The 14,020-nt window shown below is 48.3% G+C and overlaps 1 protein-coding gene across 7 annotated transcripts in view; it reads right to left on the minus strand.

Annotated features, from left to right (window-relative positions):
* NCOR2 (nuclear receptor corepressor 2) overlaps positions 1-14,020 on the minus strand; it is a 109,455-nt gene that overhangs the window by 70,349 nt on the left and 25,086 nt on the right. For all 7 annotated transcript variants that reach the window (XM_069081564.1, XM_069081563.1, XM_069081567.1 and 4 more), the window contains one exon: positions 572-719. In XM_069081564.1, the coding sequence (XP_068937665.1) occupies positions 572-719 (148 nt within the window). The remainder of the gene's footprint in view (positions 1-571; positions 720-14,020) is intronic.

A 14,020-nucleotide genomic window follows, 5' to 3' on the forward strand; every position in this document is an offset into this window, starting at 1 on the left:
CACACACACACACACACACTTCTGGCACCCACAATCCAAGCCCAAGAGGCTGCAGAATCTCAGAGCCAGAGTCTGAGCTCGTGACCAGCAGCTCAGCAGGCTCAGAGCATCCCATGAGTGTGTGTGAGGGTGCGTGTGCATGTGTGTGTGGGGGAGAGAGTGCTAAACATTCCCACAGACCTAAAACTGAAATGAACTTTAGTGGGAAGTTCATACACACACAAAAGACAATCTTGCTAGCCGCACAATAATGTATGGCTCACACACACACTTTAACACAAACATACACGCACTCAGAGAGGGGCACAAGATACCAACCAATAAAGACCTAGGCAGAAATGCGGGCAGGGCAAGAGCAGCTCTGTTCATAGACAGTCCCTAGGATGGGCTCACACTGACCGGCCGCTACGTGGTCCCGGGTCTCTCCAGTCCGGCCAGACTCCGCCTCCCACCCCAGCCACCATGATCTCACACACCCTCCATGCCCCCGGCGCCATCTTGCTCTGCCCTCCCCAGGCCGGATCAGCTTCCTCAACTGCAAGCTCGTGGCAGCGCCAGTCTGCTCCCTTACCGTCTGCCTCCTCCGCCATCTCTTCCTCATTGCCGCTCATCCCAGACACCTCCATCTCCTCGTCCTCTACCACGGGAGGGAACGTGGTCTCCTCGCTCGGCACGGCTTCGGTTTTTTTCTTCTTCCGCCGAGCATTTCTCTCCTTCTCCTAGGACAAAAGGAACAGACTTAGGGAGGGACGGTGTCAGGCCAAAGGCAAGGGATGCTGCCCTCCTGTGTTATCTGGAAGGCAGAAGGAGCCAGCACGGCCTCACATCCCCCCACTCTGTCTTAACGTTTCATCTACCTCTTCTTAGGGAACATTTCAGTTTTATCACAGCTTTGTCCGCTGTACCCAGTCAATCAATGACCAGCATTAACTATTTATTACTGAAGGAGCTGTCATCCCATCCAGACTATATGTGTGTGTGTATGTTGTATGCTGTAAACACCGTAGCTATGTAACAAAATGAATACACAAACACAGCATAACTTTAGGAGAGGAAGGCACCAACAGCTGGGGCAGGGATGTGTGTGCAGGGGTGATCAGGGATCATTAAAGGCTTCATTCTGGAAGACATGATGGGGTCATAGCTTCATAGCAGGCAGGGACTTAAGAGGTCCACTAACCCATTGCCCTCATTTTACAGATCAGGAAACTGAGGACCAGAAGTGACTTGCCCAAGATCACCCTGGCCTTAAGAAGCAGAGTCAGAATTCAAACCCAGGTCCTTTGACTCCCAAATCCAACACATGCCCTCATGAACTACAGACTCATTTTGTCCAAGATACCCATTTAAATAGAGAAACTGAGGTGACAGTAAGCTGTTTAGAGTATATGACCCAAGGTCATGCATCTAGGTCATAGGAGAGTTGAAATTCTGGTCTCAATTCCCCAATCCAGGACTTCCCCCCCCATTCCACATCTCCTTTACCAAATCTAATTTCTACTCATCCTTCAAGGATCAGCTAAAGTCCTGTACCCTCCAAGAAATCTGTTTGAGCTGAGAGAGATGCCCACTCCCTGCCCCTTGCAAACATCTATGGAACTGACTGTCTACACCAGAATTCAGCGGCTGATTCCAGGCTGGCTCATGCCTTCTGAGTGTGCGGTGGGATTCCTTGGAGACTAGAAAGGGGCAGGAAAAAGAATGTTGGACTCAAGTCCAGCTTCGACCTTTGGTCACCTTGATGCCAGCCGTGGGGACTTCCTTTTCCTTCCTGACCCTGTTTCCTCTCCTGTAGAATGGAGACTATTCTATGTCCAAGGGCTGCTGCAAGGTTTAAATGAAATGACATGGCTGGTCTGTGCTAACACCAAGGCACCACACTGAGATGGGCTGTTGTGACCTTCCTCGGGGCCTGGAGCACTGGTTCTATTGGTCTTGGGATCTCCTGAGTCTGGGGTGATGAATGACAGGTCACAGGTGACCGGCCCAGAGGGCACCAGCTAAGCCCAGGTCAGCCTCAGGCCCCAGGCCTCAGGCCTCTGTCATTACTGATATCATCCCTGTTTGACTCAGATTCCTAATTTCATCAGACTGGCAGCATAGACAAGCTGCCCGGGGCACCGAGAGGTGAAGGGCCACACATCCAGGAGCGGCCAGCGGAAAGACCTGACCCCAGGTCATCCTGACTCGTCCTCCTCAATACCAACAGCAGTGGGGCGCATTAGTTAGAGCTGGTCCTGGAGGCAGGAAGATGGAGCTCAGACCCTGCCTCTGAGGCCCCCATGCTGTGTGACCCTGGGTAGATAACTTCTCGGCCTCTAAGAGACCCTTTGAAAGACTGCACCGTACAGAGGGAGAGGCAGGGATGGACTAAGGACATACCAAGTGCCTACTATGTGCCAGGCCCTGGGCTAAGAGGTGGCCCCTGCCCTTACGGAGTGTACAATCAGACAGCAACAAATCCGTACAGAGCAGGCTTGTTGTTCTCAAAGCAGACCATGGTGCCAAGGAGGTGACGTCATGACGTGCAGGTGAGCTGGGCTGACGTGGGCAGGCTGTGCACACAACAGGGAAGGCACTGGAACCAGGAGGGGCCGGGGAAGGCTGCTGGCACGAGGCAGGACTAGGAGAAGCCTGCTCACTTGTTTCTCCTCTACGAGACTCTGGGGAGGAGGGAGGTGTGGACACGCCACAGAGTCACCAGGGAGGAGGCCAACCCAGCAGCGGGCCTCCCCTATCAGCTAGATGTGAAGACACAAAGGGAGGCTGAGACTACTCCAAGACCCTACCCGGCCTGGTTTCCTGGAGTCAGGAAGACCTGAGTTCAAGTCCCACCGCAGGACACTAACGGGCAAGTCACAGACTCTCTCCAAGCCTCTGTTTCCTTGTCTGTAAAATGGGTGAGGGACTCCAAGGTCCCTAACTGGCTCTCAGTCTATGAGCCTTTGTTATGAGCATACCTAAAGTCACACATAAAGTAAAAAAAGTGTGAATGTCTACCAAGCTTAAGGTCCTCGCCACCACCACCACCCCTCCCCACCCCATCCCACCCCACCCCAAAGCACTTAACTGGCTCTGTCAGGGCCCCAAGAACATCATTCATCTGGGCTAATACCTTCACTTTACAGGTAAAAAAAAATGAGGCAAATGACTTGCCCAAGGTCACAGGGTCACAGGACTAGGGGAAGAGAGCCAGAAACGGCCTCTGTGGCCACCTAATCTGGCTCCCTACCTCATCAAGATCCCTTTCTAGTCCCCATTTCACTATCCCCAATGACCCAGTTCAGATCAAGAAATGGATTTTCCTTCTTTCCCCTTCTGAGCTAGCAGGGGAGCCAAGATGGCAGACTACAGGTGGAAACCCAGTGGAAGTCTTCCAATATTTCCTTTTAAACAACTTTAAAATAACACCTCAATCAAATTTTGGAGCAGCGGAGTCAACAGAAGGCAAGGGTGAGACCTTTTTCCAGCCTAAGATAAATGAGGAGGTTGGCAGGAGGGATCTGTGACACTGAGGAGGGGGCCGCCCCTCAAAAACCACAGCCACCGCTTGGATGGGGACCTCTGCAGGCCCTGGGAGCAGCTGGCATTGACTGGTAACTCTACTGTCCACAGCAGCCCTGGCTGGGTCAGCTCAAGGGCGGAGAGGAAAAGCCTGGAGATTCACAACCAAGTGGGGACTCGCTCAAGATGCAAGCACCAGGGTCTGTGACTGCAGAGGAGCGAGGGCCTTTCCTGGGTAAAGACCAGAGCGCAGACCAGGAGAGCGGTGACGACACCTTTTGCTGGAAGCACCAAACCTTGCAGACCCCCAGAACGAGCTATGAAAACAGCAGCACCAAAAAGCCTGAAGCTTAGGAAAGTTCCTACCCCCGCCTCGCCCAGGTGAGCAGAGCCCAACTTTAACAAAAAGTTCAAAGTCGAGAAATAGGCTGGGAAAATGAACAAACAACAACAAAAAAATCTGACCATAAAAAGTTACTATGGTGGCAGGGAAGACCGAGCCACAAACTCAGAAGAAAACAACAATATGAATGTTGCTACAAAAAGCCTCCAAGAAAAATGCCAATTAGACACAAGCTCAACAAGAATTCCTAGAGAGTTAAAGAGGTAAGAGTGGTAGAAGAAAAATTAGGAAAAGAAATGAGAATGATGTAAGAAAATTATGAAACCAGAATTCACAGCTTGGGTAGAAAAGGCACAAAAAACACTAAAGAAAATAATACCTTAAAAAGAGTTGGCCTAATGGTAAAAAAGGCACATAAATTAACTGAAGAAAAAAAAAACTCCTTAAAAAACTGAATTGGTCAAAGGGAAAAAGGAGGTACAAAAGTTCATTGAAAAAAATAATTCTTTAAAAAACAGAATTGGACAACTGGAAGCTAATCACTTTATGAAACATCAAGAAACAATAAAATAAAGTGAAAAGAACGAAAAGCCTGAAAAAAATATGACATATCTCATCTAAAAAACGATTGACCCAGAAAATCAAAACAGATCAAGGAGAGATAATTTAAGAGTTATTGAACTACCTGAAGGCCTTGATAAAAACAACAACCACCACAACAAAGTGGAGACATAATTCAAGAAATTATACAGAAAACTCTCTTAATATTTAGAACTAGAGGATAAAATAGAAATTGAAAGAATGTACCACCAATTGCCTCCTGAAAGAGATCCCAAAATGAAAACTCCCAGGAATATAACAGCCAAATTCCAGAGCAACCAGGTCAAGGAGAAAATATCACAAACAGTCAGAAAAAAAAAAACCTGAAATATCATGAAGCCACGATCAGAATCACACAAGATTTAGAAGCTTCCACATTAAAGGAGCAGACGGGTTGGAATATGATATTCCAGAAGGCAAAGGAGCTCAGATTACAACCAAGAAATCACCTACCCAGCAAAACTGAGTATAATTCTTAAGGGGGGTATTTTCCCCCCTTAATGTCTATTTTGACATTTTATCAAATAGAGAAGTTTCAAGAATTCTTGATGAAAGATCAGAGATGAATAGAAAATTTGACATTCAAGGCGGCGGCTAGGTGGTGCAGTGAATAGAGCACCAGCCCTGGAATCAGGAGGACCTGAGCTCAAATCCGGCCTCAGACACTTAACACAAAAACTAGCCGTGTGACCTCGGGCAAGTCACTTAACTCCAATTGTCCTCCAAGGGAAAAAAAAAGAAAATTTGACATTCAAACATAAGACTCAAGAGAAGTATAAAAAGGTAAACACGAAATAATCACAAGTCTCTCAATAAAGTTAAACTGTTTACATTCCTGTAAGAGAAGATGATACAGAATCTTATTTTGAGGTCAGTTAGGAGTCATATACAAAGACAGAGGGCATGGGTGTGAGTCGGTTATATTGGGATGATCTCCCCAAAAATGAAGGGGTGATGCAGGGATGCATTGGGAAAAGCAGGGAGAGGGAGGTAGAATGGGGAAATTTTTCTCACATACAAGAGGCTCATAAGAAAGAGCTTTTACGGTGGAGGGGAAAATGCCTGAGCCTCATTCTTATCAGAATTGGTTCAAAGAGGGGAGAAAATACACACACACACAGAGTTCTACATATAAATCTCTAACTCAATAGGGAAATAGTATGGGAAAGGGATAAGAGAAATGGGTAGAGGATGATGAAAGGGAAGGCAGATTAAGAGAGGCAGTGTTTGGAAGCAAAATAGACTTTTGAGGAGGGACAGAATAAAAAAAGAGAGGAGAAGAAGAAACAGAAGAGAATGGGATGAAGGGAAATACACGGTAATTATAACTGTGAATGTGAGTGGATGAACTCACCTATGAAAAGGAAACAAACAGCAGAATGGATTAGAAATCAGAATCCAACAGTATGTTGTTTACAAGAGACACATTGGAAACAGAAGCACATACATAGAGTTAAAATAAAGGGTTGGAACAGAACCTTATATTTCAGTTGAAGTAATAAAAGACAGGGGTGGTAATCATGATCTCAGACAAAGCAAAAGCAAAAACAGACCTAATTAAAAGAGATAATGAGGAAAAGTGTATATATATATTTTGCTTTTTGGAGGGCAATTGGGGTTAAGTGACTTGCCCAAAGTCACACAGCTTTTGTGTGTCATGTGTCTGAGGCTGAATTTGAACTCAGGTCCTCCTGACTCCAGGGCCGGTGCTCTATTTACTGCGCAACCTAGCCACCCTGGGAAAGTATATTTTGCTAAAAGGTACCACAGACAATGAAGTAATACCAAAAGATTTTCAGCAAGTTTCTCTGATAAAGGCCTCGTTTCTCAAATATATAGGAAATTGAATCAAATTTGTAAAAGTAGGAGTCATTCTTGATTGATAAGTGGTCAAAGAATATGAACGGGCAGTTTTTGGAAGAAGAAATCAAAGCTATCTACAGTCATCTGAAAAAAATGCTCTAACTCATTAGAAATGCAAGCGAAAACAACTGAGGTACCACCCCACAAAATGACAAATGCTAGAAGGGATATGGAAAAGGAAGGTCACATTTAATGCACTGTTGGTGGAGTTGTGAACTTCTCCGGCCATTCTGGAGAACAATTTGGAACCATGCCCAAAGGGTTTTCAAACTGTATATATCCTTTGACCCAGCAATGGCACTACTAGGTCTGTATCTCAAAGAGATCAAAGGAAAAGGAAAAGGACCCATAAGTACAAGAATATTTATAGCAGTTCTTTTTGGGGTGGCAAAGAACTGGAAATCAAGGTGATGCCCATCAATTGGGGAATGGCTGAAGAAGATAGGGCATATGATTGTAATGAAGTACTACTGTACTGTGGGAAATGATGAGGGGGGTAGTTTCAAAAAAACATGACAGGACCTATATGAACTGATGCAAAGTAAAGTGAGACGAATCAGGAGAGAACTGTGCAAAGTAAAAGCATATTGTATGATGAACCACTTTGAAAGACTTGGCTACTCTGACAGTTCCAAAGGACTCGTGATGAAAACATGCTATCCTGCTCCAGAGAAAGAACTGCTGAACTCCAAATGCAAAGCAAAATATAATTTTCTTGCCTTTTTTTTGCTTTTACTGGTGATATGGCTATCATGGAAAAGTTCTGCCTGGCCCCACATGTATAACTGATAACATTTTGCTTGTCCTGTCAGTGGGTAAGGAAGGGGTAGGATGGAGGGAGAGACTTTGGAACTCAATTTAAAAAGAAAAGAACGATAAAAATAAATAATGACTTGGGGGGGGGGGCAAGAATAAAAGATTCCATAGTCCTGAACACATAGGGAAACAAGGATGTCCCCCAAGCACCAGCAGGAAGAGGCATCATTTGTTTCCCTTCAGTAACAGTAGAGACCCCAGGGCAGCCACCGTCCCTGTCCCCTCCCCATTCTGGCCCTAAACCCAGAGGGTTCCTACTGGAGCTCTGGCAGGGGAATTGAGAGCAGAGAGTAGTGTGGGGGATTTTACTTCTCTAATCTATTTTTATCTAAGGAGGACTGTTAGCATTTGGGGCCAGACAAAAGTCACTCTAAGACATTGCCTTTGGGGAGCTGAAAATAAAATCAAGAAAACAGGGTGGGTGTTCCTAAGCTCCAAGATGACCCAATGCTTGGGGCAGTTGGGGGTACAGCAGAGGTGTGACAACCCCCCTTTACCCCATCCCCAGCACAACTCCAGTCACGTATTGGGGGTGGGGGCAGACCTAAAAGTCTCTTGCTACAAAGGCTTGGGGCTTTTCCATATGAAGGTTCCTTTTTTGCTTTTTGGGGAGTGGGGGAATCTGCTGATACCAAGTATGGCATCTTTGTAATACCCATTCTTCAGCAGCTTTCGATGGGAGCAAACTAAAAGCCAGAGAAGGGGACATTTGGTATAAAACAAGGTTCTTAACCTGAGGTCCAATACAATAAGCTAACCCTCTCTCACATACGTGTGTATGTGTATATAGGTATATGTATATATGTATGTGTGTATACATTCATGTGTATATAACATGTAAGTCTATATATAATGTATGCATGTGTATGTATGTATAAAATATATTTTTATTCATTTTATATCTTTTTAAAATTTATATGTAACTATATATCAATAGAGTGGGATTCCTCTTGTGATCATGTGTCCCTTATCTCAGGCATTTAAAAACACGATTCTGAAAAGGTGTCCCTAGGCTTCCGGGCCTGCCCTGCCCCAGGAAGACTGAAGAGTGCTAGGAGGGAGTGGGAGCCTGGATGCACGATTCACTCAAGCCTGGGTCATCTTGGGGGAGGTGCGGAAGGAGGGTCCTCCAGCTCAGGACAGGCACTGGCGCACAAACGGTGGCTGAAGCCGCAATGGGGCAGAAATGACGGGGCACAAGGAATGGGCAGAACAGGTCTCCGGACAGAACCTGCTGCCTCCCTCCAGAGTTCCTCAAAAGCAGCGGCTGTTTCTGTCCACTCTTGGTGTTTAACACAGCGCCTGGCACACAGCGGGAGCTTAATAAATGCTTCCTGCCCGACCACCTAACTCTCCGAGGCTCAGCTCTCCCGGAAGGCCTCCCTTGATGATTCCTGCCATCAGCCTCAGATTACGTGGCCTAGGTTTTGCATTTATCACCAGAACACACGTATCTCCTAGGAGAACATAAGCTCCCTAAGGGATGTTTCGGTTTTGTCTCTGTAGGGAGGCTGGGAGCTATGGAGGAAAGATCACTGGACTGAAGGCTGAGGACCTGGGTTCAAATTCAGCCTCTTGTCATTTATCATTCACCCTCCCTGGGCTTCCGCTCTCAGCCTGGGCCCTGTGGCCCTGTGTGTGACTGGGGGCTTGGATGCCTGCTGCCTTGTGTGACCTGAGGCCTTAGCCGGGCTGGACTCAAGGTCCCTCCGGCTCTGACTGCCAGGGCCCAAGGAGGGGATGCAGCTGGCACATAATCAGTGCTTGTTGACTAGAGCTGATCTGAATGAAGAGACCCAGGAGTCCTCCTGGAGGCAGGCTCAGCAGCCCTGCCTGTATCAGTTTCTCCTCCAGCTCCAGGGCCTGGGAGGGAGGAGTGAAGCCTCGCCAAAATAAATAAATAAATAAAGGAAACTAAGCGCGGATGCCAGCGATTATATAACCTCACTCAGGCAAACACGCACCACCCCAAGAGCAGCTTCCTGCTGACTTCCCACGTAACAATGCTCTGGCCAGATCAGTGAGAATCGGGCTGGGAGATGACCCTCACTCCGCTGACTTCAAAGGCCCTGACCCAGTGTTTCTGCCCCTCTTCTTCAGGGCCTCAGAGCCATCTGGAGGGATGGACAGAGGACACTTGGTCTGTCAGGCCTCAGAGGACAGAGCTAACTTGGACAAGTCAGCTCACAAAGCTGAGCCCTGCTTTGGGCCGGATGGCCGTTGGGGCCCGCCCAGCGCTGCGAGGATCAGAAGGGGGAGGGAGGCACAGGGGCAGATTTGGGGTTCCTGTCTCCCTAAGAATCAGAATCCAATCCGAGTGCTTTAAAATGCATGGTTATTATTAATGTTAGAATTTATACTTTAGATATGTAATATTTAAATAAATACAATGTAGGCTAAACAGCAATATTCTATAGATTATATGGTATCACTTCTATAATTAACAGCCATGATGACCACTGTGAACGTTTAAATTGCACTCCATGGCTTAAAGGCCTGCCCTCACCCTTTACAGAGACGTGTGTTACTGAGCATTTCCACACAGAGAGTACTGGGTTAGTGGAGGGGAAGAATAAAGACGATATGAGGGGATACAGGGACCCAGAAGGCCCCTCCCAAACTTACCCCTCTTCACTTTACAGATGAGGAAACCGAGGCCCAAAAAGGGCTGGCAGCTTGCCCAGGGTCTCATAGGCAGTGAACATAACAGCTGGGATTTGAACCCAGAGCCCCAACTCCAAATTCACTGCTCTAGGCCACACAAGGTCCTGCTAAGGGATGTGCCTGTTCCTCCTAAGGCCATGAGGGGCCTGACGCCCGATCACTGGCCCAGCTGGCAATAAGGTGAGTGCAGGAACAGAAGGAACTGAGAACATCCAGCCTCTGGTGCTGGCTATGGCAGGGATGGGATGCCCATTTTATAGACGGGAAACTGGAGGTTTGGGCAGCTCTAGGAGGAAACGTCCAGGGGTCACTGGAGCTTATTTATAAAAAAATAAATAAAAGAAGGAAAAAGGGAGTCAGAAGCCCATGCTTGGGCCTCTCAGGCGCCAAGGACTGGCAACAGTATAGGTGTGATGGGAGAAAGCAGCTGGGCTTGAAAACAGATCTGCCTTTGCCTCACCTTTGGAGTCAAAGGATCTGGGTTCAAATCCTCCCTCTGACACTATTTGTGTGGCTCCGTGTGCCTCAGTTTCCTCCTGGAGTTGGCCTAAATGGCCTCCAAGGGCCCTTCCAGTTCCCCGTCTATGATTCTGTGACTGAGTGCCCGCCAATCACTGCCCACGTAACCATGGGTGTCTCTGGGTTCCATTCTCCTGATACAGAGGAGGAGGGGCTGGGCATGTTGACCTCTGAGGTCCTGTTCAGCCTTCACCCTTTGACTATGGGCTGTAGGATAATCACTGAAAAAAGGGAAAGCCCCTTCCCATTCCTGGGCCCCAGCTCCCTCCACCTGTTTGGAGGCCCTGGAATTCTCAGGGCCCAGGAGGAAACCAGGACAGAGGCAAGAGGAAGACAGGAGCAGCCTTAGCCAGTGGCACAAAGGTCCGGGCTATTCTGGGTGGCTTCTGCCCAGCATGAGGTCATGAGGCAGCTGCAGCATCCATGAGGCTGCCTGGGACCTGGAGGAGGAGAGGAAGAGCTCCCTGGAGACAGTGACCGGGTTAGGGTTCTCAAGTGAATGCCCCAAAGCAGGCCAGGAATCGAGGATTCAGCAAGGCCACCTGCCCCCTCCCGTCCAGGGCATGCCTCTTCCCTATTGAGAATTTGGAAGGTAGCAGCAAAAACACAAACCCAGGGAGGGGGAAGAGCCCTGAGTCTGAAGTCGGAGGACCTGGGTTCCAAGTCTACCTTGGACCCTCGTAATCTGTGTGTGAGCTTAATTGTTTCAGTGTCCCTGGGCTACAGTTTCCTCATCTGCAACATATGCATGTGGGTGGGTGTGTGTGCATGCATGCGTGTGTTCTGAGGTCACCTGAAACTCTACTAACAGGACCTCTCTGGGCCTCAGTTTCCTTATCTGTAAATTGAGAAGACTGAGCCAGATGGCCCCTGAGGTCCCTTCCAGCCCTCTCATTTGGGCAAACTGTGGTACATGAAACAGTGACTTACAAAGAAAGCAGAGATGTCAAAGAAGACTAATATGAACTGATGCAGAAGGATGTGAGCAGGACCAGGAAAACAACACAGTGAACGACCTCCCCTACATAAGCAAGACCAGCACCAACCAAACAACTGAATCTAAAGGCTATGGGACGGCCCCAAAGAAGAACCAAGGGGAGGCACCCGCCCCCTTCCCTCCCCTTTCTTTGCACCAGTGGGGACTCGGTGCAGAACGACTATACAGGTAGGGGTCTCCAATGTGCTGCTAACTTTCCCCCCAAGGGCAGAGAGGGAAATGCTCAAACATACAGGTGATGTAGAAACAGGAGAGGCCAATGTAAAGATGCACACACGTGCACACATACGTAGGTTAAACAGACTAGCATGCTGAAGACCAAAGGCACTTAACTGAGGCCTTCTCATGGGCACTGAGGACATGGAGGACACTGAGAAGGGAGCTCTGCTGCAGAGACAATGGGGGCAGGGCACAGACTTGGGGATCTGCCTGTCCATGGAATTCTCCAAAAGGCTGAAGCAAAAAGGCATTACTAATGGGGAGAAATAGGGGTTATCAAAGATTCAGGAGACATGACCCCAACTCTTATAAAGTGTGGAGCAGAAAGCAGAAGGGAGAAGGAAAAATGGTTATCGAGGTAAGAAGATGCAAGTTCAAGGCTTACTGCTTGTAATGACTCTGGGCAAGTCCCTTAATCCCTTCACCTCTCCCTGCCACCTCCCCCCCAGGAATCTCTAAGATTATGGACTGTGGAACAAGGACCAATCTACTTTCTTCTCCAATCAAAGACATCAGTCTGAACCAAAACTTAACAGTCATCATAGTTACAACATTTCCTGACATTTACATAGCTCTTCGAGTGTTTTTGAAGCATTTCACAGGCATTCCCTGCCTGCTGCTGCGGAAGGGGCTGGATCCTGGGTTCAAATCCTGTCTCTCCACTCTATCAGGCACCATTTGGGTGACATTGGGCCAATCCTTTCACCTCTTACTTACAACGCTCTGATCTTATCTGAGCACACTGATCCTCCCCCACTAATCAAGCTCTCAAAAGGACTCAAAAAGCTCTCACTGGACCCACTACACAAGGCTAGAAGGGTGAGGCTATGACTGCTCCCATTTTACAGAGGGGGAGACTGAGGTTTAATGGAAGTTAACAGGCACTTGATCCTCACCTCTTCACTAGGCTGTGGAGAGGGTAAGATGAGATCATGCACGGAAGATGCTTTGTAAATGGCAAACTACCCCTCAGACGGTAAGGACATCAGACTGATTCCATGATTTACTGGAAGGTCCCTCCACCAGTGCAGGCTAGCATGCTCCCAGGGTCTACTGTCCTAGAGTGTGGCCTTGGGCACAGAGGGCCAGTGACTTGCCCAGGGTCACACAGTCAGGAAGGGTCAGAGGCAAGCCTTTAACCCTGGTCTTCTTGGCTCAGAGGAGGCCTCTCAAATCTCAGCAATTGTGTTGAGATTCTTCTCATCTTAGTATTGATGGGATTCAGAGAGAAGAGGTCCTGGGACAAGTCATTGTCCAGTGGTTTTTTTTCTTTTTCATTTTCTATGCACAGGGAAGCTATCTGGTGCAGTAGACAGAGCCCCAGGCCTGGAGTCAGGAGGTCCTGAGTTCAAATCCAGCCTCAAACACTTACTAGCTGTGTGACCCTGGGCAAGTCACTTCACCCGGATTGCCTCTTCTCCCCCCAAATAATTTTCTCTAGACTAGTTTTTGTCCAAGTGGATAAAACAGCTTCTTTTCTGTACATTTACTGAGAATATCTTTGGGATCCCTCTGGCTACAGATAATTGTTATTAAGTATTTCAGTGGATAAAGTGCTGGACATGGAGACAGAAAGCCCTGGGGTTCAGATCCTGCTTCTGATGCTAACTGGCCATAATGACCCTGGGCAAGTCACTTGGGCTCTCTCAGTTTCTTCACCTGTAAAATGGGGGTCAATGGCAGCCTCTACCTTTCCAAATGTAAGGTCGAAACAAAAAACCTTAGAAGCTGCCACCCTCGGATGAGCGTGATCCCAGGCTCTCCTAGAGGTGGGCAGGCTTCTCCTTCCTAATAACCATACCCACAACCTCCCCCTCCAGCTGCCTCCACATGGAGCCACACACACGCATGTATACTCGCACACATGCACACACTCACACGCACACACGCACTCACACACACGCACACCCACACACAGAGACACACAGAAACAGACACACGTACACACAGACACATACATACATGCAGACACATGTACATACACACAGACACGCACGCACACAGACATACTCACACACACAGATATACACACACACACAACTCAGGCACAGTTTAGGGGTGCCCAAGCTGGTCAGAACCCCAGGCAGAGCCTGTTGGCATGAGCTATAGTGGGGTTACAAACACGACAACAGTCTCCTTGGGGGCCTCACTGTAGCACAGAGATAGCCCTGGGCTACCTGAGGCCTTGCCAGGAACCTGTGCCCTGGCAGGTTCTAGCAGAACAAGTAAGTGTGAGCCTGGCAATGGGGCTATGTGTTCAAAGGGCAACCCAGCTGAACTGAGACGGGCCGATCACCAGAAAGCCAGGCCGCGGGGCGATGACATCTGATGGCCCCACCAACCGTTTTCAAAGTCTGCCAAGTAATAGGTGGCATGGCCTAGGGAAAGGGAGAGGGGGAAGGAGACAGAGAGAGGCAGAGAGATAGAGAGGGAGAGGAGGGGGCTGCAAGGGGAGGGAGAAAGAGGAAGGGGGGAGGGGGAGGAGACAGGAGGGG

This window comes from Petaurus breviceps, unplaced genomic scaffold (assembly GCF_028583685.1).
Source record: "Petaurus breviceps papuanus isolate PSGF00001 unplaced genomic scaffold, PetGlider_PUasm1.0 99, whole genome shotgun sequence".
Taxonomy (NCBI): Eukaryota; Metazoa; Chordata; class Mammalia; order Diprotodontia; family Petauridae; genus Petaurus; species Petaurus breviceps.